Consider the following 27,803-nt stretch of genomic DNA (forward strand, 5'->3'; position numbering starts at 1 on the left):
AATATGTGAAAATGTCTAGGAAGAAAAACTGTCAAAACCTTGATCATGGTTCTGTATCTACTAAGGAGTGTGGGAAGGGATTTTTTTTTAATCACAGGCACGGCCCTGCTTGGTCTGAAAGACAGAGGAAGCCACTTTAGCTTATGAGAGCACAAGCCACTGACTGTAGATGGTTTTATGCATATATTTTTGTTTTTGTTTTTAAAGGCTGCATTGTTTTTGAAAAAGGTTTTTTTTTTTTAAAGGTTGCACTGTTTTTCTTGTTTTTCACCAATTCCCCCCCCCACAGGACTTGGGAGAGCTCCTTCACCAAGGTGCTGAGTACCATGCAAATTGTCAGCCATGGACTCACCAGCCAGACTTTGGCAAACTACTGTATCTCACCCCTGAATCTGGAATACAGGGGCACTGACCTTCCTTACAGGATTATCTGAAGGATGACTGAGATCATGTATGTAAAGCAGTCTGCAGATTCAAAACACAACATATAAATGCTAAATATTTAACTTGGTAGGTTTAGAAACAAGAATAAACAACTCTTCATGTCTCCACATATATGGCATAAATCGCTTGACATAAATCACCCTCGCTGACAGATACAGATCAAAATTAAAATGAGGAAGTGGGCTTAACGTGGGTCTAAGACATTTTTAAGGTGCTGAAGAGAGAACAGCTTTGGGAGAAGAATGTCAGATGGTCGCCCCGACGGGTTAGCACTGTTTTTGCCAAACCCAATCAGAACACATTCTGGGACAGAAGGTTGGAAGGAGTTACAGCCTTCCTTCCATCTATTAGATGTGTACCCCACCCTTGTGGTACACATGAAACTGCCTTATACTGAATCAGACCCTTGGTCCATCAAAGTCAGTATTATCTACTCAGACTGGAAGCAGCTATCCAAGGTCTCAGACAGGTCTTTCACATCACCTACTGCCAGACTGACTCCTGCAAAGTCAGTCAGACTGCAAGAGAGCATTCAGCCCAAGACAACCCAGTGAGGTTATAGATGATTTGAACTTGGGTTTCTAATTTCCAAACTCAATGCCCCATCTATTACATCATGCTGGTTCTCATCAATCTATGACATTCAGAAAGCAATGGCAGGGGCCAGGAACCACTATCGTTCATACGTCTGCAAAAGAGATATTGTACCTGTCTCCACTTTGTCTGAATCTGGCCTGGATCCTTTTTATGATTCCACAGGGACAGACAATCTGTTTCTTTCTCATGGTAAGTAAACTAAACAAATAGCCGCTGAATTCTTACACAACTTTGAATACTATTTACCTTTGGCCCCATCCAGGGCTCTAGGTGGATTTCCAAACATCCTCTTCCTCGTTGTCTGAAGAATCAGTTGAAATTAGCTCCTTTCTAAATCCATACTTCTAAAAATTCCTCTTGGCACCATCCATGTGTAAATAAATAACCTTCTTCCCATCTCAGCTCCCATGTTATTTAGCCGGATGTAGAAAAGACACTGCACCAAAGGCTGAAGGGTTCAGTCTGAGATTCCCAACAGTCTTGAGCCACAAACATTGTACTTGATGGTAAGGTAGCCTTGGACTCTGCACAAATTCTATTTGATGTACATAAAAGAGACTGCTCAATACACCCCATCACAGCACACACTGATCCCTGTTTGGATAAGGAGACAGCCAGTGGTTACCTACAGGAGTGATGGCTGGAGAAATATTCCAAGGTTTTTAAAAGAACAATCATGTTTTATGTCCGGGGCTTTGTCTAGAACAAAATGACCATTAGCATCCTTCCTTCCTTTACATATGCTAAAATACAGAAAGTGTAGTATTAGTACTTAAGAGTGTTAAACTAGGATCTAGGAGATTCAGGTTCAAATCCATACTCTGCCACCAAGGCAGCTAACAGATTAAAAGCATATATAATAAAATTGCATCTTAAAAAACAGGAAAACCAACAGAAAATCACACATCATTAACACCGTTAAAACCAAAGGCAAAATACACATACAAAAACATTAAAAAACATAGGGTAGGAAGGAGGGATCACAGAACAAAACAAAAAGTCTTTGCCCTCTAGTGGAAGATGGCAATAGGAGATTGTTACCAAATCTGCAAAAGCAGCTGTTCCACCCTCGGTCTCCCATTTCCCCCAGTTGTACTGTTCCATTTCTACTTGCTGCGTGTCCACATTTTGACCCACATCTCCCCCCGATTTCCCCCGCATCTTCTTGATCCTTATTTTTTAGGATCAAGAAGACGCGGGGAAAATCGGGGGGAGATGCGGGTCAAAATGTGGCCACGCAGCAATTAGCAATGGAACAGTACAACTGGGGGAAATGGGAGACCGAGGGGGGAACAACTGCTTTTGTGGAACTGGTCAGAGGATTCTCCTTGGAGAGAGAGTTTCAGAGCTTTGGTGCCACAACTGAGAAGGCCCTTTCTTGGGTGGTCACCTGCTAGGGTTGCCAGGTAATCCTGACAACCAGTGTGTGTGTGGGGGGGGGGGGCTTAACAGCAGCGTGGCAGGTCTACACCAGTATCTCAGCATTGTTGCTGCAGGGATACTCTGGGATTTGGACAAAAACTTTTATGTTAGAAGCCATTTTTACCATAGAGTTTTTGCCCAAATTTTAGAGTGTCCCCAACAATGTGATGATGGCACCTCTGGTGCCTGCCAGAAGTGATGTTGCTGTGTTGCTGGCAATGCTGCTGACATGCTGGTGTAGGCCTCCCTCATTGACAGTAAGGCCCTCCACTGGCCTGCTGATTGGTGAGGGTGAGTGGGCCCAGGAGTGGGGATGCTCTGCCCCCAGTGGGGGGGAATACAACCCTACCAGTCACCTAATTTCAGAAGGTAAAGCCTCCCAAAATGACTGCAGTGGTTGGGTAGATTCATAAGGAATTAGGTAATCTGTCAGGTAGGTTCATAGGGGATTAGGTCATCCTTCAGGTATGTCAGTCCCAAGCCATAAAGAGCTTTAAAGGTTAACTCCAGCACCTTGAATTGTGCCTGGAAACAGACTGGGAGCCAGTTTAGATGGTGTGATATAGTCTCTATGATTTACTCTAGTCAATGTTCTGGCTGTAGCATTCTGCACCAACTGAAGTTTCTGAACACTTTTCAGAAACCCACCTAGAGTGCAGTGCAGTGATCTATTCTAGCTGTAACCAGGACGTACACAAAAGAAGCCAGATCTTTTCTTCCCAGGAAAGGCCACAGCTGGCTAACCAGTCAAAGGTGGTAAATGGCACTCCTGGCCACAGCTGCCACCTGCTTATCCAGCAGTAGGCCTGGGTCCAAGAGTGCTCCCAAGTTATGGACTTGTTCCTTCTAGGGGAGTGCAGCACCATCCAGAACAGAACCACCTTAACTCCTGGCATATATCTTCTTCTTACCAGTAGTATTTCTACCTTGTTGAGATTGAGCTTCAGTTTATCAGCCCACATTCTCTCCAAAACTGCCTCCAGGCACCTGTTTAGGGTTTCTACAGCCTCCCTGGGATGAGCCAGAAGTGCAAGATAAAGCAGAGTGTCATCTGCATATTATTGACAACCCAGCAAGGTTGTCAGGCAAGGAGACTGTTAGGTGGCGACAGAATCCCAATCCTGTCTTTCAACCCCAGCGTCAAGTCCTGGATGGGGCATCGTACTGTGGGATAGAGTCCTTACAGACCACAGCAATACCACCTCCTCTCTTGCCAGTCCTCTGCTACTGTATCCTTGGGGGGCACATTTGGGAGAGGTTAACCCCTCCCCCAGTGCTATATATGGCCACGTAACCTGTGATTCCATTTATTTCAATGGTGTTTCCAAGTAAACATGCTGAAGATTTTATTTTTAAACATTATACACCACTTTTCTATATGAATGCACAAAGTAATATACAATAATAAAATACAATTATCTATCATAAAACAGTATAAACATATTGAACTCTATGGACAGTATAAAATAACAATCCATGTGGGAATACAAATTTTTCAAATCTATACATTCCAATGGAATTAGGAAACACAATGGCCCCAACATTCAAATGTAAAAACGGCTCTATTAGACTACAAGTTGTACATCTGTTTGGTTGCCTCAGATCCTATAGAGGCTTCTATAGGGGAATGGTCTGCATAGTCCATACATTTATCAGCCAGATTTTAAACATGTTTACTCACCTTCCGGTGTGTTCAACTGAGACTTTGTTCCTGATAAGTTTGCTTAGGACTGCAACTGATTTCCCACAGCAATCTCCCAACACCAACACTGAGTTGGCTTGTCAGCAGGTAGCAATGGACAGAACAGTATTTTTACCTCAGGAGAGTCCTTGACTAGATGCTCTATAAACAAACATTTTGTTAAAGACTAATAGATTTAAATTGGTTAGTCTTTAAAATGCCACAAGACTATTGGCTTTCCTACCTTTTCTATGTGATTACTACATTTTCTTGTATGTTCGCTCACCAAACAATTCACAAAACATAAGGACATGGGATACATACAGACTATTTTGCTATGCACGGCAGTTTAAATCCCCTGAATCGTGCGCTGGGCTAGATTAAACAAGATCATAACAGTGCCTTTCTGGAAATGAATGAATGCAGACAGCATCAAAGCCTTAGGAATGGCACGCTGAAATTAAGTTTTGAACAGGCAGCTCCTCTTCCTCATATACTGTGGCTACCAAGGTAAGGGGGTCCTGGGGCACCACATGGATAGAAACCCCAGTTTTGTAGCTGGAATGGAATTTTGATATGGAGACTGAGTGCCTGACACAGCTGGCTGTCAGCTCAGCTTGAGACGCTTGTTCTCTGCCAAGGATCCTAGTCTTTGCAGTGCAAAGTATGTCTAAATCCCAGAGGTATAAAACGTGAAATTAGAGCAGTGCCATAATCCTGCATGTGTCTGGCTATATCTATGTGTCAGAAAAAGAGAATGAGAAGGTTGTGCTGTTCAATACATATGACTATGAGCTGTCTGAATTTGATAAAGTTTGTCTGTATGAAATAGACCATTGAGCTTGACAGAGTGGCTTTGCACAGAGATAGGATTACGGGGTTTTTATTTAAACATAACGGAGAAGGTACTTTGAGACTAAATAAACCCTTCCTGCATCCCCCACATGATCCACTTCCTCTCAGCCAAAGTACCTCTTGTTTCACTCTTGATAGCACCACCAAAGAAAGATGACCAGCCAATTATACCAGATGGGTTCAAAACAGAGTCCACCTTTTTGTGGTGAGATTTCATCAAAGTTAGGGGAAGTATCGTAAGACCCTTCTCTCCAGCCCATGTGTGAAGAGACCGTCCTACCTGACTCTCCCTGGAACAGGCACTCTAATGCCAAGTTATCTCCACAGGGAGGTACACAGCCACACAAGGCAGTCCTGAGGCCATTTCTGAAATGTAACCTCTTATGGCCCCAGGCTGTTGGTATGAATACTAGACACCTGCTACAAGACAGGAACAAATTCATAAAGGGCTTAGCCTTTAACTGCTAAAGGGCTCTGGATATATATATCCAGAACGGCCTAGACTATGCACATAAGGGGGAGGAATGGCAGTGCAACAAGTAATTCTTACAGGAATCACAAAGTTGGCAGCAACCCACTGTAGATGCTGCTTCCAAGTGACCCTCTACAGCACTGACACCATGCCCTCCTTCAAGCGTAATGCAGACAGATGCAACACACTACACTACGCTGGCCCCACTGGTGGACCTCCTGGTGGTACCTGCCACCTGGTATTTTTGGCCACTGTGTGACAGAGTGTTGGACTGGATGGGCCATTGGCCGGATCCAACATTGGCTTCTCTTATGTATGCTTGTGGAATGTACATGGCCTGCACCTGAAACAACAGCAGCCTGCAGAAGCAACGGTGGTGTCTTCACAATCTAAATGAGATGCTAACAACACATGCTTAAGTGGGCTTACTTTGGCCACTTCTACCTGGGGATTTCCCCCAGGTGTAGCACTCCATACCCTCTCTTTGGTGGGGAGCTTCGACAAGATGTCATGCTGTTTCTGGGTACAATGTGTGTGTCCCTCCAGCTCTTTCCTTCAAGCTAGAACACAGGAAAATCCTCCTCTGTGTGGGTTGAAAAGACAAAACGGTAGGGAAGCTGTAGGAAGAGCCTCCATGTGGAAGCTGTACCTGCAGTCAGCCCAGAGAGGATTGCAGAATTCAAAATGGCGGTGTTGAGTTCTGTTTTGCTCTGTTTCGCTCTCCCTCCTTCAAATTCACAACTTGAGCTGCAGTGCCTTGAGAACCGCAGCTCAGCTGTGAAGGCTGAGTGCTGGGCCACCAGAAGGGGAACTTGGCAACATTCTTGTCACATTGCCACTTCTGTTCTCACAAGACAAAGAGATGGATATTTATTACACTGTGGAAATTACTATGCAACGGAATGCCTTCTAGTACTGAAAGCAACATCAAGCACCAACCCCTCTATGGATCCAGTTGTAACAGCTTGCTGTAGTTTCCACAGCGGGAAAGGCTTTTCCCACCCCCATGCAGAAACAGCATTTGAGTATCCAAACATGTAGTAAGTGTACACAGAGTACACTGGCCTAACGTCCACATACCTCTTTTATAACTGCACCACCACCTATTTTCTTTCCCTTTCTGATTCTGCCCTTCCCGTATCCTCCTCATTCTTCAATAGTCCCTAAACTTTTAAATCCAACTCTTGCCTATTTAATCTACAGGAACAACAAACTGTAGCCATAGAACAGCTCTTCTCAGACATGGAGAAGGGTCTAGAAAATGGCCGCAAGTGCCACGGGTCTCACATGAAGAGGGGTCACAACATGGACCACAACACAGATAAGAGTATTATATACTTTACATAGATAAGATCTTAGGTTTAATGGCTAACATCTTCAGCTAAAAGGAATATAGGTAGCTACCTATTGCCTGTTGGAGTAGACAATAATGAGCCAGATGGTCCAATGGCCTGACAGAAAAGTAGCTTTATACCTCTGAAACATGGAAACAGCAGAGAAGGATATGGGTGTGTTTTTTTTCAAATGTATTTTGGACTTAGGGGTGTGACTGGGAAGAAACCAGAGGGATGGGCATCTTCAAACATCTTTTACAACTTCCATATCCATTGATCCAGAATGTGGGTAGGGCAAACTTTGCCATAAATGTAGCTCCAACAGGATACATTTAGGTGGGGAAACTGTTGTTATTTTAATAGAAAATGATAACTATGTCTTGCTCTCACCTGTTAACTAATTGCCCCAACTTCCCTCAGCAAATATCTGCTGGCTCAACTTTCCAAAGCTTGGGTGTTTATTGTGGAAATTACTATGCAACGGAATGCCTTCTAGCACTGAAAGCAACACTAAGCGCCAACCCCTCTATGGATCCTGTTGTAACAGCTTTTATATTTATTTGGCTCTCTTCTGCATATGCAGATAGATCAAAGATATTAAAAACCTCCATCTCCCTTCTGAACCACAGAGGTGACAGAACTAAATTAACACAAATTAATCTTGTCTCAAAAAAGAAAAAAGTCGAGAGAATATTAAGAGCCAAAAACAGAACAAAGGGATGAGCTACCATCCCTTTATCATTCCGTCCTGAAGGAATATATTTTCCCAGGTTCTTCCCTTTGGTATCAGTGATGTGGCATTCACACTGTTTGTTATTGGAGGTTGTTTTGTTTTTCTAAAAAAAAAAAATTCTGTTGAGTTCTGAATCCTGTCTTATTTTTTTCCTTTCACTTTGATTCACAGCCAAGAGGAGTTACTGCTAGCTGTCTCCACCCCCTCCTCTTCTCCTTTAAAAGAAGGAACAACTGAAAGGGTGACACCTTATTTTCTTGCAAACTAAAAATCAAGACCCAAACTGGCTCTCTCCCTGGTGCTGTCTCTCCTCCCACTTCAGCTTACCTTTTCACTGCTGAAACAGACCAGCGGCGGCGGCAGTAGCAGCAGCAGCAGCAGCAGCAACTCCAGCCTGAGACTTAGCAAGACTTGAATGCCTACGCGAGCAAGCTCCACTAGAGCCATTTGCTCACCTGTCCACAAACATACCAAGTCCAGCCTCAAACTTTTACCCAACCTAAGCTACTTGGAAAGAAACCTCAATCAGGCATCTGACTGAAAAGAGGAAGATTTGAAACTCAAGGGGGGGGGGAGTGTTTTAAAAGAAGTCAAACAAGAAAGAAGGGAAGACGTGAAGACTTCAGTTCTCCCAGATAAATTTTAACTTTTGATATTTAACAATTTCTGAGGAATACTGCAGTTTTTGCTTTTGCCAACAGACACTTTTTTCTTCCTTAGAGAAGGTCTGATTTCATGTGGCCTGCCAAATCAAAGGAAATGCTGAAGGACTTCTTATAGTGAAGTACTGGGGGTGGGGGTGGCTCAGACACCCATTCTGGATGTGCAATTTTTTTAATGGGGATGTTTCTCCATTTTATTTTTCAGATACTTTTCCTCCTCTAACAAGGAGATAGAATAGTAATCAGTAATTATTTCTGCCCCTGAAAAAAACTTCAAGACTACATGATTTTGGGGGGGTGAAGAAGAAGAGTTTAGAGGGGAGAAATGAAAAAGCACAGAAACCCCAGTGCATGAAAAACAGGGCAGGCTCTAGGCAGAGACTTTTCCCTCTCATCTCTGTGCCTACAGTGTGGGGATTCTATTTCTTTTAAAAGACTCTCCTTCAATGTGTCTGGAACTTCTGGGGATTGGAATCGGCATGAATTTTGGAGTGCTCTTCCTGTCTCTCTGGTACCTGCCGCTCATCAGCACGAAGGTGAGTACTTTATTGTATTTCCTTAACAAGGGGGGAAAATCTACCTGTAAAACTCAGAGGGGCGATTTAAAAAATTCAGTAAGTAAGAGAATACTCTATGTAGGCCCATATCAACAATATATATATGCAAAGGAGTTAGGACATTTCTGGACTACGTTATTCATTTTTAAGAGAAGAGTTAGATTTGCGAAACTACTATTTTCACCATGACTCTAACCCATTTACATTTAAGTAAATCATTAAGTCTAGCCAAGTTGACTTCCTTTTGAGTTTGTTAAGGATTACAGTCTTATAGCATAATTCTATGCACAGATACTTGGAAGTGCCAATAAATTCAAGGAGAATTATTCTCTAGTAAACATGCAAAGGAATGTACTCTTAATGTGACTACCAGCCAAACAAAAAGATGATTCAGTTCTGTCTTGAAGCTTCCTTCCAGTCTGAGCAAATGCAGTCCTTTTAACATTTTGCATTCCTGGGGCAACTTGTGCAGAAAAGCAGGCATATGCTTTTAACTCTCTACCTGGTAGTTAGGCATTGTAGAACCTTAATTATGCAAACCAGATCTTCCAATTATCTCATTCACCCCCGTGCTCCTAACATCAATATGATCATACACAAATTACACCCTTCTATAAGTAGCTGTTATTCCAGCATTTTGGATGCTTCCCCCCAACAACTCAGGTAAAGGATGTTGTGTTGTAGGTCTTTTGCATCCTACCTTGGTGGCTAATGAGTTGACACCTTAGGGCTTTTTAGTAGGCTCCCAAAAGGCAAGGAAACTTTTCCACAAAACATATTCAAATGCCATACTGGATTTGCCCCAGAGAATCACTGCGAAGGCTTTGATGAAATCAGACAAGCCTACCTGGGAATTCAGCCCAGCTACTTGCTGCAATGAGGGTGGGAGAATCTCTGGTAGTTAATGGAGGGCTCTGCAGTATATATTATGATGCCTGGGGGAGTAAGTCTGAATGGAAGAGCGCAGAGAGAACACTCTCTCTCCCACGAAGGGAGGTCAGGCTAAAGGGAGCTGAATATTACAGTTTTGGCTGGCAGCTGAATTCCAACCAGGGGTTGGTAACGGAGACCATAGTTTCCCAGCTGTTCCAAGTTGAAACTGCCGCAGAAGAGATCCTGTATCAGTTCCAAACAAATGCCTAGGAGGAAGGACTGGGAAAGATTGCAGAGACTGGGACTGGGGAGGGGTTCTTAAAGGGCTACAGCTCTTATTTCCCATTGATTTTAAAGACTGTGCCTGCCACCTCCACATTCATCACGGGGAGGGAAAGTTTACACCTCCTCTCACCAGTACCAATTTTAATCCCATTTATTGAAATGTCTCATTTTGGTTTTACTCCCTGAGAAGTTGGGGAATTCATTATTTTCAGCAAAGTCACTATGATTTATACCACGTAATGTCTGAGAAACAATGTTCCTTTATGGGAATTCCAACCCATCAGCTTGCATGGGGTTATGATTCAGTTTCCACTGGCTGAGTGCTTTCCCCCATGAACTTCAATTGAGACTAGTCATTTACCCCAACAGGGTATCTGACTCTGTACCTTATGCCCTCTAGGAACCAAAACCACGCTGCCCTTCTTGATGTATACCAAGTAAGGGGGAAGGGTCAAAGAGAGTTTTAACATAACTCTACTTTGAGATGCCTACTCAAGTTCATCTAATGCCGCTTGATTGCCTTTAAAATCATAACCACCTTGATCATTTTTAGCGGTGATAAGTGTCACCACCACCACCAGAAAAACCCATTCTGGTTTATGTTTGGTGGGGATTCCAAATTACATCTATGAATACAGAGCGAGGCATAGATAATTAATAGTCCGAGTTAATAAGCATAGAGGTACACGGAGCTCAATTATGCCTCAAAACCCTACGGCCCTCCTATGCGCGCGAATATGTGCAGAACACGAAGAGCATCTCTGGAGGGGGAGAACCAGGCCAGAAAGGCAAAAGAGACTGTCTGGAAATGCCTAGTTGTAAGGGAGGAACGGGTGAAATCAAGTGGGGTTGGTTTTTTGGCTCCTCCTTGGCACGAGCTGGCGGCGGCGGCGGCGGCGGCAGCAGCAGCGAGAAAGCCGAAGGGGGAAGAGCAGGAAGAACCATAATCCTGTAATAACGTTATTTATAGAGAACTCGGGGCATGGTACGGGCGATCATAAACAAACGGTGTGGGAGTCAATGCCGCCCTTTTTCCAAATAGGAAGCAGGGGGAGAAGCCAAGAGAGCGGGTCATATCGGAACGTGCTTTGGGCCAAGGCTCACCAGGTGAGAGGAAATGATCCCAGAGACCAGAGGCCCGGCAGGACCACGCTGAGGCACCGAAAGCCTCTCGGAGCATGTGCAGCTTCACCGGAGGGGTTGCGCACTAGCTGGCCTGGTGGTGGTTTTCCAGGGACAGTTTAGAAAGGAATGAAGCGCGAGCGGGTCTGGGGGAAGAAGGAACCTGGCAGCTCGCCTCAGGTCTGTTGTGCCGACAAACCTGTGCAAAGAAGCTCTCTTTTGTTCTCGGCGTATGAACGTGTCTGCTCGCCGGCCTCCCTCCAAGGCCCGCCCCCAGGCGGTCGGCACAGCAGGGCGCCCGCCCGCCCCTTCGCCCTGGCCGCCAGTAGCTCACCTCCTTGGAGGAGGGCGGTGCCCTTCTGTTGGCTCCCCGGACGGTGCCAGCCTCTCCTGCCCGCCTCTCCTGCGGCCCAGCTACTGCGAGAGGTATCCTCGCGGCGGGAATCCGTACCCTCCACGCACCTCTCGGGTCGCTTTCCCAGGCATCCTCCTCTCTAGTTTGTCGGACAAGGATTTTGTTTGCTCTGGAGAGAAGGTAATTTATTTCCTTCTCCCCCGCGCAAAGTTCCTGTGCCTAATGGCTCCACGGCAGAAGTTCGGCAGGTGAAGCTTTTCTCTGCATGGAAATGCAAATTCAGGAAAAGCTCCGGCTGGCAATGGAATAATAATACCCTGTATGTTGCTTTGGGCTCATAGGAGAAAGGCTGGTATATGAAACGGATAATTAAATTTTTAGAAGTTTACACAATGCTCCCTGTCATTTGTACCAGTATATCCAGTAGTGAGGCCAAACCAGCAAAGCTGGAATCTGTTTTCTAGTTTGAGATGCAATCAAAACACCCCTGCCTTAGCACTGTTAGCTGCTACAGCTCATTATATAGATGTCACTGGCATTTTAATGCTATAATAAAATGTCATTTATGCTAAATTATCTTTGATGATTTCCATTGGCTGTACAATCCAGAAGCTTGCCTAGTATACTATTATCCCAGGAGAAGCTGGTTCAGTTAACAGAAGCACTGTGGTCATTTCTTTTCTTGGAGTGTGTCAGCTGTGCTCCGGACTGCTTCTTATGCACTTCATCCTTGCATATTGATCAAAACACACATGCTGTGTCAGTTATGAAAGCTGCATGTGTATAAATAACAACTTTCTCTTTAAGAGCATGATCTTGTTTTATTGCTCACAAGCAGTGTTCACTCTAAGCTGAGTTAGTGTGAGCTAGCTCACAGTTTTTTAGCCTCCAGCTCACAAATTTTTGTCTTAGCTCAGGAAAGATGGCTCCAGAGCAAACTAATTTATGCAGTAGCCAAATCACTCACTCACAACTTTAACGCTGGTAGCTCACAACGTAGAATTTTTGCTCATAAGACTCCACAGCTTAGAGGGAACATTGCTCACAAGTATTCCTTGGGAAAAGCTGTGCATGAGTTGTATTTGGGTATCTGCACATGAATACAAATATGTTTGTTAGTGGTTTAGAGGTGAGCTCTTCCCTAAAGATGCCTAGGTTGATTAATGGAAACAGAGAATTTTGCTCATCATGGTGAGATGTACACCACTAAAAGACACTATCTCTTCAGCCCCAAAGTTACACAGGGGCTGATTTCTCATTCATATCTGCACACACTTTATGCATCTAATTTTTAATCACCTTGAAATATGTCAAAGCAGTTGCAGCAGACAAATAAAGGCGGAGTCCCTGCCTGGAGGAGCATACAGTTGTCATTGAAGAAAGTAACGTTTGCCTGCCTGATCATCAAACAAAAGAATGGGCCATGCTGTGAAGCAGAAATTATCTTGATCCCAAAGAGATTGCAAGCTTACATAATATGGCAAATACCTACTTGATAGTTCTCCTAAATTAAGACAAACATCTGTACCATTAAATGAAAATTAGATGCCTAAATTAAAATGAGCATCTATAGATGTGGAGAACATATCTGCTCAAGGCGTGTGCATTCATTCGCATACATAAATGAACAATGCAAATATTGTTCATAAAGTGGTTTTATCAGAGTAGGAATAGATGCTGCCACTTAAACCAACCTATAAGATCCCAAAGAAAGTAAGATCTATCTTAGATCACCTCGGGGTGGTTGTTCTGACGTGCGTAATGCACAATTGTTTCTTTGACTTATGTACATAAGAGATTGTTATGGTTTACCACTGTGTCTGGCTACAGCTCAATGAATGTTCGATAGAGAAGGAATTATTCACTATAAAACATTACTGGGGGTGGAAAATCTGCAAAATGCAGGAAGAGCTCTGATTACTTGGTCACTGTTGGTGGCATTCTGAGCCCATTGACTTCAGGGAACTGTAAGTGAGATGACTAGTAGGGGGTTCCCTCAGTTCTATGATATTTAAACCAGAGAGCCGATTGCATCTATACAATGCTACGGTGCGTGCATGAATGCATTTAGGTGTTTGTATACTTTTCCTCCAGTGTTACCTAGGGAAGGTTTTCAGTCTGTGCTTCACAAACTTGTGGGAATTCCATTGGGTGTGCTACACAGAAGTTAGGCCGGTGCACAAGACTTTTAGCACCACCCCAGTAACTTATCCCATCTAGTGGGAATGTGATATTGATGGATAAAAAACAATTGAGGGAGGAGGTGGGTCTGGGACATTCCCTTAAAACTCCCACCAAGTTGACATCATTCTTTTCTGTTCCTCAGTTTGGTCAGTGCCTGTGCAGCCGCAGGAGAGTGGGTGTGTGTGAAGCCTTCCTTCCGGTAGCTTGTCCTATTATTACCCAGGTCATAAAGGGAAGCAGTTGGAGATGTGGGCTACTTAGTGGTTGGTTTGTATACATGTGGCCAATTATATTTCTTCCTTAAACAGTAAACATTTTCTTTCCTTGGCCACTCCTGTAATCTGTGCTTGGAAGGAAATGCGCGCAATGTCACTTGGTCTTCTCATGCTTGGTGTACTCGTCCCCCAGCACGTACATGCACGTGCTCTTGCACGCATGCTGTATTGTCACTTCAATCTGGGATTAGATTGCAGAAATTCCAACCCCTGGCAGGATGTTCCTAGTTTATATCCTCTATCTGAATATGGCATCTGCCAGCTAGGAAATCCCTGGTTCCATTCAGTATGCTGTGTGTGTGTGGGGGGGGGGGGTCTTCTCAGGTCTGGTCTCTGAAGCTTTGATTCTGTTGATCTTGCTGTTCACTATCAGCCTGTAGCTGGTCACTCATTCATTTCTCAGTGGCAGGACACTGGGTGTACCACATGAGAGCCAGTTTGGTGTAGTGGTTCAGTGCGCAGCCTCTAATCTGGGAGAACTGGGTTTGATTCCCCACTCCTCTGCTTGCAACTGCTGGATGACCTTGGGCAAACCATAGTTCTGTCAGAGCTGTTCTCTCAAGGGCAGTTCTCTCAGAGCTCTCTCAGCCCCGCCTACCTCACAGGGTGTCTGTTGTGGGGAGGGGAAGGGAAAGGAGTTTGTAAGCTGCTCTGAGACTCCGAGTGAAAGGGGGGGGTATAAATCCAATCTTTCCTCCTCCTCCTCCTCTTCCTCCTTCATCAGCTACAAATGGGAAATTGTTCCCTGTGTCATCTCAGAGTGGAGAGTAAGAAGTGTAGTTTTGCATCACTGAATGAGGATCTGGGGAGCTTGCTTGCCTTGTTGACATTCCTGCCTGAATGCCCAACAGTTATTCCAAAGACTTTTGATATGCAAGGGAGGTAGGAGGAAGGTGTTTGCTTTTGAGCAAGGATTCCAAACAGTGCTGCCCCTCCTGTCTGGATTTTTCCCTAATCCAGATTCTTCTTAATCTTTTCATAGTATTCTTGCCTTGCAAATCCTACAGGGTCACCATAAGCCGACTGTGATTTGATGGCACTTTTCACCAACACACTGCAGGCAAATTCTGCATCTCTTGTGCTGCAGTGATTAAAAGACAAAGAGTTCTGTGTACTTGTTTAGTGAAGGGGCAAAGTATTGTTCTAGTAGTCCGGCTAGGTAGATGTGAATTTGGTTTTGCATACCCTATTGGGTGGCCCTTTTGGACCCAATTTTCTAATGAATGAAAGTATTGGAGCAATTAGATAGCGCTGATTATGCTAAGATAAGACACTGGAAATGGCAAAGCAATGCATTTATTTATTTGGATTTGTATCCCGCCCTCCCCGAATGCATAAACATGGCTGCCTCCAAGCATGACTCTCCAGTCAGCTGATGTATGGGTCCAGGAGATAATGACTGTTACGTTGTTTCCTTGACTCATCCATGTACATCATAGTACTAGGGAAATCCCACACTCAGCTTTTTTTCTTGGAAACTGCATATTGGGGGGTGGTTAAAATGTAAAAGGTAAACTGTGGCTGGTAAGAAATACTAAGAAAATCTGGTTTCGCCTTTTTTAGATCAACTATAATTTGTGTGTTAATTTAGTTACCATGAGCTAAACATAAATATACAAACTACAGTCTAAGGGGTAATATGAATATATATTATATTAATATAGGGACTAGTATGAGTATATTTTTACAACTGTGATATGACTAGTGGAAGAATTGAAACTGCAGTGCCCTAATATATAAAATCCAGCTTTTCTTTGCTAATGAAGAAGAGATTTCAAGGGACTGGAATGCCACATGAGAGTCAGAAACCGTTTTGTTCAGGCTGGTGGCTGCCCTTTTCTGGCTGTGGCAACAGAGCAGTTAATGGCATTTTCCCAGCCATGGAATCGGTGGCCCCTGGGGTTAAGTCGTCTTGCTGTATCTCTTGCTCTGGTTCTGCTGGGACTCGTCTCTGTTACTCCATGCTGAGGAATGTCGCGGTGTTTCCCCACCACCACCCCCAAGCACAGCATGAGAAAGAGCAACATCTTTAATTTTTTTGCTTTGCTCTCCCTGTCCTCCAGGTGTGCAGTATGCACCCCACCCTGATACAACACAGAGCCATTAACAGTTAATTGCTGCAAGGCACAGATTTCCCCAAGGGTTGGCTGGGACCTTGTGGGTGGCCTGCCAGGTTGGTGGTAGTGATGGTATCAATTTGGCACGCTGGGCAAATGAAACCTGGGTAGTATTTTCTTCTAGATTATTGTTCTTCAAAAAACACCCCACTTAGCTCTAGCAGTTTATTTGAAAAAAGAGAATGTGTTGATTTAATTAGAATCCACCCCTCGCTAAAATTTTAATGGGGCGATAGAGTAGCACAAGGAACAGGATGGATTCCAAAAATGGGAGTTAGGACCTGCTCAAAAGTCAAAATGTTCTTGATAAGGTCCCTTGAGGGGTAAAAAAATTGCTGTACGTTATGACTCTTCACCTAGCTCTTTTTCTATGTCACTTCAATAATAACCTGACCCAAGAATTCCATAGTCTGCTGTGATTCACTTGAGATAAAATTTAGGAGAGGAAGATTAGAGCCTTTCCTTCATTTTTTTTCGGATCAGGAGATCTTTCATTCTTCCTCATCTGCCATTGCAAGAACATGGTACTCTGTGTGAATCCAGAATTAACAACTAAATACAACAGGAGACATCTTCCCTTTTTTCTCCCTACCTCACTATTGCTTGTCAGGCACTATCCTTTGATCATCACATTAGAAATGTGAAATGGGGAAAGAGCACAGTGAAGTAACAAGGTTTATCTATACTTTTTATCAGAGCCTACAGGTTAGAGATCAGGTAGCATGAGAAAGGTGAGTCTGTGGGGAAATTATTGCAGGACTGAAATAGCTGATGTTGTATAAAAGAATTTGGGTGAATGGGATAGAGATCTGTGGCTGTCCTAGAATTGGAGGGGTTATAATAATACAAGCACGGGACACATAAGGACTTGCAAGGGGCATCTCATTTTCCTTTCCTCCACTATTTTCTCCTTTCCTTCCTTGGCAGCCCCCATAGCCTCCCCTCTTTTTCCTGCTTCCTTTGTTCCTTCCCACCCATCAGCCAACCTGCCTGTATCTTCCCTTTGTCTTCAGCTCCTTCCCTCCCCCAACAGCCTCAGTGCAGAAAACTATGGATCAGTTGTGCAGTGGTGATAGCCACCAGGCCAAGTCACATGGTAAGGAACCAACCCTCAAGGATTTGCAGGGGGTACTTCTCTTTCCCATGTATTCCCCTCCCCACACTTATTTCCTTTCCCTCCATATCTCACTTTCCCCTGCTTGCTCCTCTTCTTCCTGTCCACAGACCTGCATTTCATCTGCCCCCATCTTTGGCTATATTTATTAACTTCATTTATACCCCCCTTTCTCCCCAGTAGGAGCCAAAGCAGCTTACACAATTCTCCCCTCCTCCAAATTATCCTCACAACCATCCTATAAAGTAGGTTAGGCTGAGAGAGAGAGAGTGACTAGCCCAAGGCCACGCAGTAAGCTTCCATGGCAGAGTGCAGATTTGAGCCCTGGTCTCTCAGGCTCTAGTCTGAAACTCTAACCAGTATGCAATAGTGGGTCTACTGGGGTGGCTGCTGTTGAATAGTAGGAAGCAGCCAGGCCTGGGTTAGTCATGCAAGTTACATGGTAGCAAATTGCCCAGTGGTTGCTGCTAGGCCTGGTCCAAATGAATAATCCCTCAAAGGCCAAAACAGCCCTGGAAAATAGGGCTGCCAGCCCCCAAGTCCCGCTGGTGGGGCGGGGGGGGGTGCCCCGCTTTTGGGGGCTGTGATCTGTCCCCAGCCAGCTGGCCGATGGGGGAAACCTCACTCCCAAATAGGGTTGCTAAGTCCCACCTGGCCAGATCCGGGTTGGGAAAACCCCTGAAGATCTGGGGATGGAGCCTGGGGAGGACAGAGATGTCATTGGGGTACAGTGCCACAGACTCCACTCTCCAAAGCATCCATTTGTCCAGGGGAACCGATCTCTGTTGCCTCTATTTCCAGGGGGTCCCACATGGAGGCTGGCATCATCATGTTGGTGACATTGCGTGTGATGCTCTAGTTTTTGGGCAAACCCTATGGTTTTGAAGCAAAAAAAACCATAGAGGTTTTGTCCCCGAACCAGAGCATTGTGTGTGATGTCACTTACGTGATGATGTCACTTCTGGGTGTTGTCATCACGTCGGGACGTTGCCCAATGATGTCCTGCCCACCCTGGAACACCCCCAAAATCCCCCCCGCCATGACGGTGAGGGCCCTGGCAACCCTACTGAAAAAAGCCATCAACCCCCCCTCTGTCTCCCCCTGTTACGGCAGCCCCAGTACAAACCAGATACGTTATGGTTTTGCATACTAATCTGGAGCTATATGAACAATGGCTAAGCAGAAAAGTGGCTATCTCTCTCCTCCATAGTAGTTGCCCAGCACAGTATATGTCTTCCATTTCTGTCATGTATACCCATGTCAGGGAATCAGGGCTTGAATTGGGAATGGGAACCTCCTGGTCAGTACAATAGCCAGAGGTATGTCTGCTCAGGCCATGGTGCTTCTTTCAAGTCTCCAAAGGGAATGTGGATATGCAGCATCGACCCCTAGCTATGACTGTCAGGCAGCCCAGGCTTCTGGATTTAGGGTTGCCAGGACTGGGTTGGAAAATACCTGGAGGCTTTGGGGGTGGATCCAGGAGAGGGCGGGGTTTGGGGAGGGGCCTCAGCATGGTACGATGTCATAGAGCCCACCCTCCAAAACAGCCATTTTTCTCCAGGGGAGCTGATCTTTGTCAGCTGGAGATCAGCTGTAAAAGCGGGAGATCCCCAGGCCCCACCTGGAGGCTGGCAACCCTATCTGGATTGGCTGGGTATAGGAGCTTGGCCTGCTGTCTGCCTGTTCAGGAGACCAGAACTTGCTATTTACTGTGGTTCGTACCCCAGCCCCAGTTTAAGCCTGTAGGTTTCTGAGTTTGACACGCACTCCAGGTCTGGATCCTGTTATAGCTGCCCCGCCCATTTTTGACAACTAGATCTGTGGGCAATTGCTAGGGCTGTGTGTGTATGTAAAGATTGCTCTGGTACGTGTGCGTCAGGTGGCTTGTGAGCATATGGCTATGCATGCCAGTACATACTGTACACTTAGGAAGATTGGGAAGGCAAGGCAGACAAAGAGATATAAAAAATCACTGGGCTAGGAATTCTCAGCCTTGCAGCAATGCAAGGCCAGGCCTCAGGCACTTGACAGCCAGCCAGCAAGGCAAGTGTCTTCTTTGATCTACCGAGCAATTAAAAGGAGATCATTAACCTGCTCTAGACATACAACCTTACTTTTGTAGAAGCAGGCCATAAAATAACTCTGGCTTCCTTGATTAGCCTATGGACAGACTCCGCCCCCTCATTAGCTTCTTGCCTTTCTCCCCGTCATTTCATGGAGGAAGGTGGCTTAAGTTTATTGTTAATGATTTGCACCGGGTATCTTTGCTTATTAAGTCTGAGTGTGTCTGCTTGTCTGGAACGTGGGTGTACAACAGCCTGAGCAAGCTGCCTCTTCTGAACTGGGTTCTGTGACGTCAGCATGCTGGGACAGTTTAGAGTGAATCAGTTTCCTGGTGAAGATGTGTAGACAGAAGAAAAACAAGGCCCTTAATTCCAGTTTGAAGTCCCTCTCTTGTAGGCACACACTGCCCAATCCTGTGCCTTTAGACCTGGGTCCAAAGAGAAAATAAAGAGCCTTTGTAGCACAGGCACACACGCCTCTCTGTGAGACAGAGGATAATGAACTTTACAAGCTGGGCGTGTTGACATGCTTTGGTCCAACTGATAACATCTCTGACAAGGAAAAACTTGGCACCTGAACCCACCTCTCGGAACAGGGAGTGGGAGAGCTTAGTCCTACAATCAGTTCCTCATCATGTCGGCCTCCCGTGCTCATTTTTTTTTGCAATTCCTTCAGTAAAAGCGTTGATCCCTAACACCTCCTACAGTTTTCTACCCTCCCATTATCAAAGATATACTGTGCCCTCCCCACCAAAGTTGCATACACATGCAGCATTTGCCCAGCTCTTGCAGGTGCCCAAGTTTTAAATGAAACCCTGTTCCCTACATGGATTAAATATCCAGAGTCATCTATGTGGTTACGATATTCATGCACAAATGCTTTTCTTGACAGGTGCAATGCTTTCAAAATGGCTGCATTGATCAGTTCTGCTATCGGATTGCACACACTTAAGCTTTGCTAGCAGTCATTTTTTCCTGATATAACATACCAGTACAACACTGGGGTACTGGAAGAAGATGCAGATTTCATCTCTGCATATCAAACTCAAACCAATCCATTTGAGCTGGCTCATAAACTGACATTTTCTCAACTGGCTGTACTGTTTGATTCCCAAGTGAGATGTCCTTGTAGTCTTTGGACATATAAATATACCACAACAAACTTATCCTGGTTTAATATTCATTCTCTCTCCCTGGGAAACCCTGGGAACGATGGCTTTGTGGGTAGGACTAGGATCTCCAACAGAGAGTTCTCAGCATCTGTCTGGCAGTGCAATCCCAAGAAAACTTTCCTGGTAGTAAGCCCAACTGAGTAGACCCCAGGTAGGATTCTGAGTAGACATGCTCAGGATTGAACTGTAAACGGCAGTTCCCTAGCTTCTTTGTAACTGGAAATTCAAGCAAACCCATAAATATATTGCAAATAATCTTATTTGCCAACACAGACCAAAGAAAATACACGGGGTCCTTTCTGTCCCCTTTGTTACAGAACAGTCGAATAACTAGCCCTAGTCTTGGACTCAGAACAGCCCCTAAAGGCAGCCTGATTAGGCAGCGTGCCCAGCTACTTCAGGGGAAAGAGAGCTGTATCAGACTTGGCTCTCCGGCCTCATCTCCCTGGCCATCTCCCAAAGAAAAGTTGCCCTGTATGTTTCAGCCAATTGCTTTCCTCACTTCCCTTCTTTCCCTCTCCAGGCCAGCCTGCTATAAAACCAATATAAGTGTGTTGTGCGCACATTCCGTCTGGCCTCTAGATCTTGATATCTTGAATTGTTGATGCTTTCCCTTTCTGTTGTAGCTGTTTCTGATGTTTTCTTGAATTTCCAGTTACAAAGAAGCTAGGGAGCTGTAGTTTACAGTTCGATCCTGAGCTTATCTGCTCAGAATCCCACCTGGGTAAAGTACTATTATTGTTAGAATGTTGTCCTGAGTCTAATAACAGTAAAGTTATCGAAGGATTATCAAAATGAGACAGAGTGTAGGAGGTCTAGCATTGGACCAAAAACCATTGCTAAGCCAACCTTAATAATGTTTCTCAGTGCTGAGTTTTTAATCGTTAAAAAGCTTTACTGTTTTATGTTTTGATTATGTTTTATTTCATAAGCTGCAGGTTCATTGGAGATGAGGCATAGAAATTTTCTCAGTACCTAAACAAGGATGGACCTTTTTCTGGAAAACTTCCTGGAAGTCTGGTCAAAAAGATGAAAAGGCTTCTGTCTTGTAGGGAGGACAGGGGCTAACCCGGAGCCCTTGTGTTGTATTAAGCAGCCTGAATGCTTGGCAAAAGTATGTGCTGCCTGGAATGCACTGCAGTCTAGCCATGGTTTGAAAATGACCCTGAGTTTGCTTGTCTTTATTTCTGTACCCATTGGCACCCCACTAGGGTTGCCAGCCTCCAGATGGTGGCTGGAGATCTCCTGGGATTACAACCGATCTTCAGGAGACAGAGATCAGTTCACCAGGAGAAAATGTCCACTTTGGAGGGTGGATTCTATGGCATTAGAGCCCACTGAGGTCCCTTTCCTCCCCAAACCATGCCCTCCCCAGACTCCACCCCCCAAATCTCCAACTAGGTTCCAAACCATGTTTTTGTGAGTGCAAGGACTTCTACCTGTGGAGTGCAGCTTTTTTTTTTTTGCCTGCTGCAGCAGTCCAAAATATCCCTGGAATCCCATTCCCAGGAGTCACCTGTTCCCTAGGAACATAATTTCAGGGACATTTGTGGCTGCCATGAGGGGGGGAATGTGGGATGGGCACACTCCACAGGCAGAATCTTTGCACCTGCTGAAATGTTAATCTGAATCCCCATTGAAGTCCCTCCCCAAACCCTGCCCTTCTCTTTAAGCTCCACCCCTAAAATATTTAGGTATTTCCCAGCCTGGAGCTGGCAACCCTACAGCCCACCTTTTCCTCTCATCATGGCTAAGTTCTGTATGTTAAGATACATGGCATAAGCAAGAGCTGATGGTGGAGGGCTGTTCTGCAACAACAACTTCTGGTATTGCTGGCATTGGGGCAGGTTTATGGAGGATCATGCCTCATAGAATAAGATGAACTATATGATAATGTATTCCTTTCCAGATCTACTGCTCCATTTGGACAAGCCAGGATAGGATAGCAGTGGAAAGGGAAGGCAGTCATATCCAAATAGATACAGTGAAATGTACTATTTCAGCACTGAATTATCAGTCCAACTTGGTCCTCTAACACTGTGCAAACTGATTTAATCCATGTGACATGTATCTAGACTAGAGCAGCAGAGCCTTTGCAATCCGTTTCCCAGGTCAGCTGTCATCTGAGGGCAATTTTCTTAGCTAAGTAAGACAATAGCGAGGACAATGAGTAGTGAATAAAGTTTTATGGAATGGTAATTTTTTGTATTATATTCTTCTTTAGGTTGATACAACATTAAAAGGGCAGGTCTGGGCTTCTGACAGCCTCCCCCCACTGTATGTGTGTTTGAAGACTAAAATGAGCCCAGTGCATATTTTAATTAAAAGTTGTTACTTGGATACAGCGTGTTTTGTTTTGCTGACAATGGGTGTAATCAGCCAGGAACTTCTCCTGCATAAAATCTACTTAAATGACCAGGTTTGTTAAAAACATTGTCATCATCTGATTGGGAGCCTGTTAGGTTCAGTTGAGTTTTGTGCAGGAGAGCTTGCTGGTGGATTCCTATATTTGAATCTGTATATGCAAATATATATGGTGGGTAGTGGGATCTCTTCCCTTTGATGATAATCTTAGTTATAGCTCAGCGGGTGCCTTCTTTACCTCTTCTGTTAAAGAACAAATAAACCAGGAGGGTAGCTTGGATCTCGCAGATAATTTCTACAGGTGGAAGGGGAGAAAGAGCTTTAGTCAGTTACCCACTCCTGCTGCAGAACTCCAGCTCCTTCCTGATGCCGTTCTTGGGGATCTCCCATCCATCTAGAGCAGCATTTTGGGCTGCTGCTGCAGGAGGGGATAGATGAGAAAGTCGTGCTCGGCTCCATGGATGGAAATGGGAATCCTTTCTATCTGTAGAAATCCCCTGTGGGATCAGACTCTGTATTTTAACCGGGCTTCCTAAAACTAGAGTATTATGTTTAAAACGAATGTGAACCACTGCCATTATTTATGCTGGCTTCATTGGAACAAGGTTATGATTTGCACAAACACACACATTCTCTCCCAGAATGGAGGATGAAATGCCCTGTGGTGCATAAAATATCTGGCCATTTGAAAATGAAGAGAGGAAAATATCTTTTTGATAAGTGTTTCAACATTACAGAACATTGCATAACTATGCAACACTTTAAGGAAGGTTAACTGCCCTGTCTTTTGAAAATGGGATTTTCTTCAGTGCTTATCGGTTGCTTTGCAATTTACATTTTGTGTCCTTTTTTACCCCTCCGTGCCAGCTGTCTTTAGTAATACCATGTTCCTTCACACCCCTTCTGCAGTGCTTGGGAAGGAGGAAAGAGAGAGAGAGAGAGAGCTTCCTTGTAGTGAGACACAGTTGAAAACTGTTGAATGGCAAAAAAATTACTAGTGGCATGTTAATATGTCCCAAATGGCCCCAGCCTGCCCTAGAATTTATTGTGCCATGTATTTCAGCAACCGCAGCCAGCCCATGGAAGCAGTAACTCCTGTACTGGTTGAATGTAGGTGACCTCTTCTTGAAAAATCTGCATATGTATAGTAGCCTTTGGGGGCTCAGTGCGCATTAAGCACAAACTCATCATTTGGAGCTGTTTGTTTTTTTAGAAATGTAGCTTTAGGAAGAGGCAATGGGCATTGTAAAATCAGTGAGTAGGAAGGAAGGTTCCACATTGGTTTTCCATCCCTGTTCCTTGGGAATTCAAATATGTGTTTGCCTGTTTTGAATTCTATGGAGAGGGAATAGCAGTTTGTGAGAGAGATAACCTGGAGGAGGAAAAGGTGAGTAAGAAAAAAGGCATAAATGGTCCCCCATGTTTCTGCTCTCAGTCACCTTTGCCTGAAGCTGCTTGCCTTTTAAAAATCATACACATGTCTGCAGGTACTATGTAATTTTCTGCCTCTATCTTGAGGGACTCAAGAATGCAGGTTTGTTGATTTGGTTAAAAATCGCCTATAAAAAGTGTGTTTGTTTGTTTTAAAATCCCTCCTTATAGTTTAATGTGAGTTGCAGTGATTGCACTTCTGTTGACAAAGAAAAAAACAGGTTATCAAAAACAAGTCCGGTATCCCTTTCCTTGTTCCCAGTATTTTAACAGTGTTCAGGTTCTCGGTATAATGGATCAACATTATAAAATGAGCAAACGAACAAACCTAGGGAACACCTTCAAACTCCGTTCTACATTCTAGCTTGATATCAGAGAAGCCTGTGTTTTCTTTGGAAGCCTTTTCAAAGCTTTCCCAGACCATGCGTGTGTCACAGCAGCCTGCTCTCTCAAGCAGTCCCCAAGATCTGCCTATTAGCCGTGTCTTCAGCTTTCTTTGGTGTGTGCAGTCCTGAGGGTCATCAAGTGTCATAGCTTGCATTCTGTGGACCAGGAATGAGAGAGTCTCTCATGGACCATCGAGCTTCTCAGGTTTCCAATCCCATACTTTGGCAGTGGAATGCTCCTGTACACATTTTGTCTTGCTGTTGTGCTGGCTGGTTGTCCACTAGCCCCTCCCCTGCCATAAATCTCACGCAGCTGGTGCAGAACTAGCATATGGGACTTATTTTACATTTAATCTCTCTCTCTCTCTCTCTCTCTCTCTCTTTATTGTCTGGCAGGGAGACCCCATCCCTGAAGAGATTTATGAAATGTTGAGTGACAGCTCGGTGCGCTCCATCAGTGACCTTCGGCGGGTCCTGCAGATAGACTCCGTAGGTAAATCTCCTCACAACAGAATGTTCCTCTTCCTTAAAATCCAAGCAAAAGCAACAGTAAGATGAGAAAACAAATACACATGCATTCTAACAAGAGATGCTGTATTATTGGAGTTCACTCGAAGGAAGAGAATGCTTTTCTCTAGATTTGGGCAAAAAATCCGCAAGCTGTAGCTTTTGACCAAAGTCCATCCCGACCCACAGATCTCATGTGTGAGACCAACACTTGCGCACAGGCCAACTATTCTGGGAGAAAAGTATTGGGGGGGGGGGATTCAGTGGGTTGGGTATGGCCTGCTTCTATTTCCTATGCCTGTTCTAGGTGATCAGTTTGCATAGGCCTGGTTTTGAATAGTGCAAAGGGCAAAAAAGACTGGTATGTGCCTGGAGAAATGCCCAGAGCATCTCCTGGGAAATGATTGGAGCTGGTAATGGGAACAGCAAGAAATGGCATGGTTGAGTGCATGGGTGAGCAGATGCAAAAAGGATAGTGCTGTCTTCACCATGTGTACCTGCTCGTGTACATGCAGCAGGAACTGGATTTGGCTCTCATTCTCCACCACATGTACGCACAGAATACTTTCAGTGCAAAAAAGACTTACAGAGGTGTCATGTCTGGTACTCATCCCATGTAGCTGCTGGTCCTTTAATGTTCAAAACAGCCCCTGCCTGATTAAACAAAATAAGGATTCACATAGTGGCCAAAGTTGACATCTCTTTACAGGGGTTATTTTTGGCAGGAATGATGGTGGAAAAAAGAAAGACACATGAGAACATTGTGGGGGGTAGAGGGAAGAGGTCATGGGTGGGGGCTGCGAAGCCATGGCTCGTAGCCATTGAAACTTTCATCTGCCTGTTTGCGGTTTCTGAGAAAGTTTACCCTGACAGTATAAAGTAGGAAATTGCCAAGGGCAAATCTAGATGAAGGAAACTTTTAATAGGGCTGCCAGTGTAATAAAATGTACTGCTGTTAGAGATAAATATTTTGAGATACAATTTAACAGGTAACCTATTGAATGGAGGTGTATTTCATGCACACCTGCTGGTGTGCTGTTGCTGGCTCTCTCTCGCACACAGATACTCTGGCTGTCTTCACACTGTCAGCACACATACACACCAACACAGAGCCACTACATCTTTCTCCTGATTATCTTTTCATCACGTCTGTTCTCCCCTAGACTTTCAGAGCACTTGAACCATAGTCAATAAGAGCTCTGAGCCAGGAATTCCCCAATTTTAAAATTCCTCTCTACCACGACCCTGCCTTAAAGGGCCTTAAACAATCAACTATTTTTTCAGGATATTCCCCAACCTGTACCTGCAAATAATAATACTGGTTTACATTACAAAGTTATTGTATGACTTAGTTATGAGAAGTGCTTTGAACGCTCAGAAAAGTTTTATATAAATAAGGCTGCATTCAAATATCATGTTAAACCATGGTTTGGTTTAAACTGTGGTTCATGCTACAAACTCCCAGATTGCACATTAAACTCTGGTTTGCATGCTTCTTGAAGGTTACAAAGCTGCCTTCTGCTGAGTCAGGCTGCTGGTCTGTCAGGGTCAATATTGCCTACTCTGACTGGCAGATAGGGTTGCCAGCTCCATATTGGGAAATACCTGGACATTTTAAGGGGGGGTGTGGAGCCTGAGGAGGGCAGGGTTTGAGTAAAGAAGGGACTTCAGTGGGGTATAATGTCGTAGAGTTCAGCTTCTGAAGTGGCCGTTTTTTCTAGGTGAACTGATCTCTGTCACCTGGAGATTGGTTGTAAACCCAGGAAACCTCCAGCCACCACCTGGAGGTTGCCAGCCCTACTGGCAGAGGCTATCCAACTTAGGCTGAAGCTCTTCACCTACACCAGGATCTCTTTATTGGAAATGCTAGGGATTGAACCTGGGACCTTTTCCATGTGAAGCAGGTGCTCTGCCACTGAGCCATAGTCCCAGGGAAGACAACCTTCTTATGGAGTTGTCTCTGGCCAGGTGGGGTGCCTGTGAGGGTTGACATTACATAATAAACTGTGATTTGTGAATTCTGACGTAACAACAAGCCCCAATTAGTACAACAAAGTTTTAGTCCAGTGGCACCTTTAAGACCAACAAAGTTTTATTCAAGGTATGAACTTTCGTGTCCACACACACTTCTTCAGATACAATGAAACAGAAATATAAATAACAGTTAGTACAATCTGTGAACAAACCAGCCACATATCCTACTTTGCAGTCCCAGTAAACAAACCTCATCTTGTTGTATTCAGAGAACACAACAGACCAGAGTTTATTGTGACGTCTGAATGCAGCCTTGTTACAGTACTTGTTACAGTAGACAGTACTTGTTACAGTAGACAGTACTTTTAGGCAAGAACAGTTCAGGGTGTCATGCAAACTTGAACCAGGCCTAGCGTAGCAACAGGTGCTCCCAACCAACAGTTTGTTGGGAAGTAGTTGTAGAGGGAAGGATATAGGAGTAGGGCTGCTTTGCCCGCTCTGGGTTGGGAAATGCCTGGAGATTTGGGAGGCAGAGCTGAGGGGTGGTGTTTGGGGAGAGGAGGGGTGGGATCTCAGCAGGGCACGATTCCATCAAGTCCACCCTCCAAAACAGCCGTTTTCTCCAGGGGAACTGATCTTGGCTGCCTAGGGAGCAACTGTAATAGCGGGAGATCTCCTGGTGCCACCTGGAGGTTAGCAACCCTATATAGGAGTGAAAGGAAGTGAGAAATGCCCTCAAGAGCTATCTGTTTCTCTCAGCTAATGGTTTTAGCATATTTGTAAAGATTTTCCCTTCCATAGTCATGACTAATCATCTCTTGTTT

The 27,803-nt window shown here is 44.6% G+C and overlaps 1 protein-coding gene across 1 annotated transcript in view; it reads left to right on the plus strand.

The window, feature by feature from the left end:
- The window catches only part of PDGFB (platelet derived growth factor subunit B), a 44,554-nt gene that overhangs the window by 3,664 nt on the left and 13,087 nt on the right, over nt 1-27,803 (plus strand). Inside the window, exons 2-3 of the mRNA XM_015419190.1 lie at nt 7,710-8,736; nt 24,895-24,991. Coding sequence (XP_015274676.1) covers nt 8,647-8,736; nt 24,895-24,991 — 187 coding nt within the window. The 5' untranslated portion in view covers nt 7,710-8,646. The remainder of the gene's footprint in view (nt 1-7,709; nt 8,737-24,894; nt 24,992-27,803) is intronic.

The sequence above is a fragment of the Gekko japonicus genome, unplaced genomic scaffold, assembly GCF_001447785.1.
Source record: "Gekko japonicus isolate JY-2015 unplaced genomic scaffold, Gekko_japonicus_V1.1 scaffold37, whole genome shotgun sequence".
In the NCBI taxonomy this organism is placed as follows: domain Eukaryota; kingdom Metazoa; phylum Chordata; class Lepidosauria; order Squamata; family Gekkonidae; genus Gekko; species Gekko japonicus.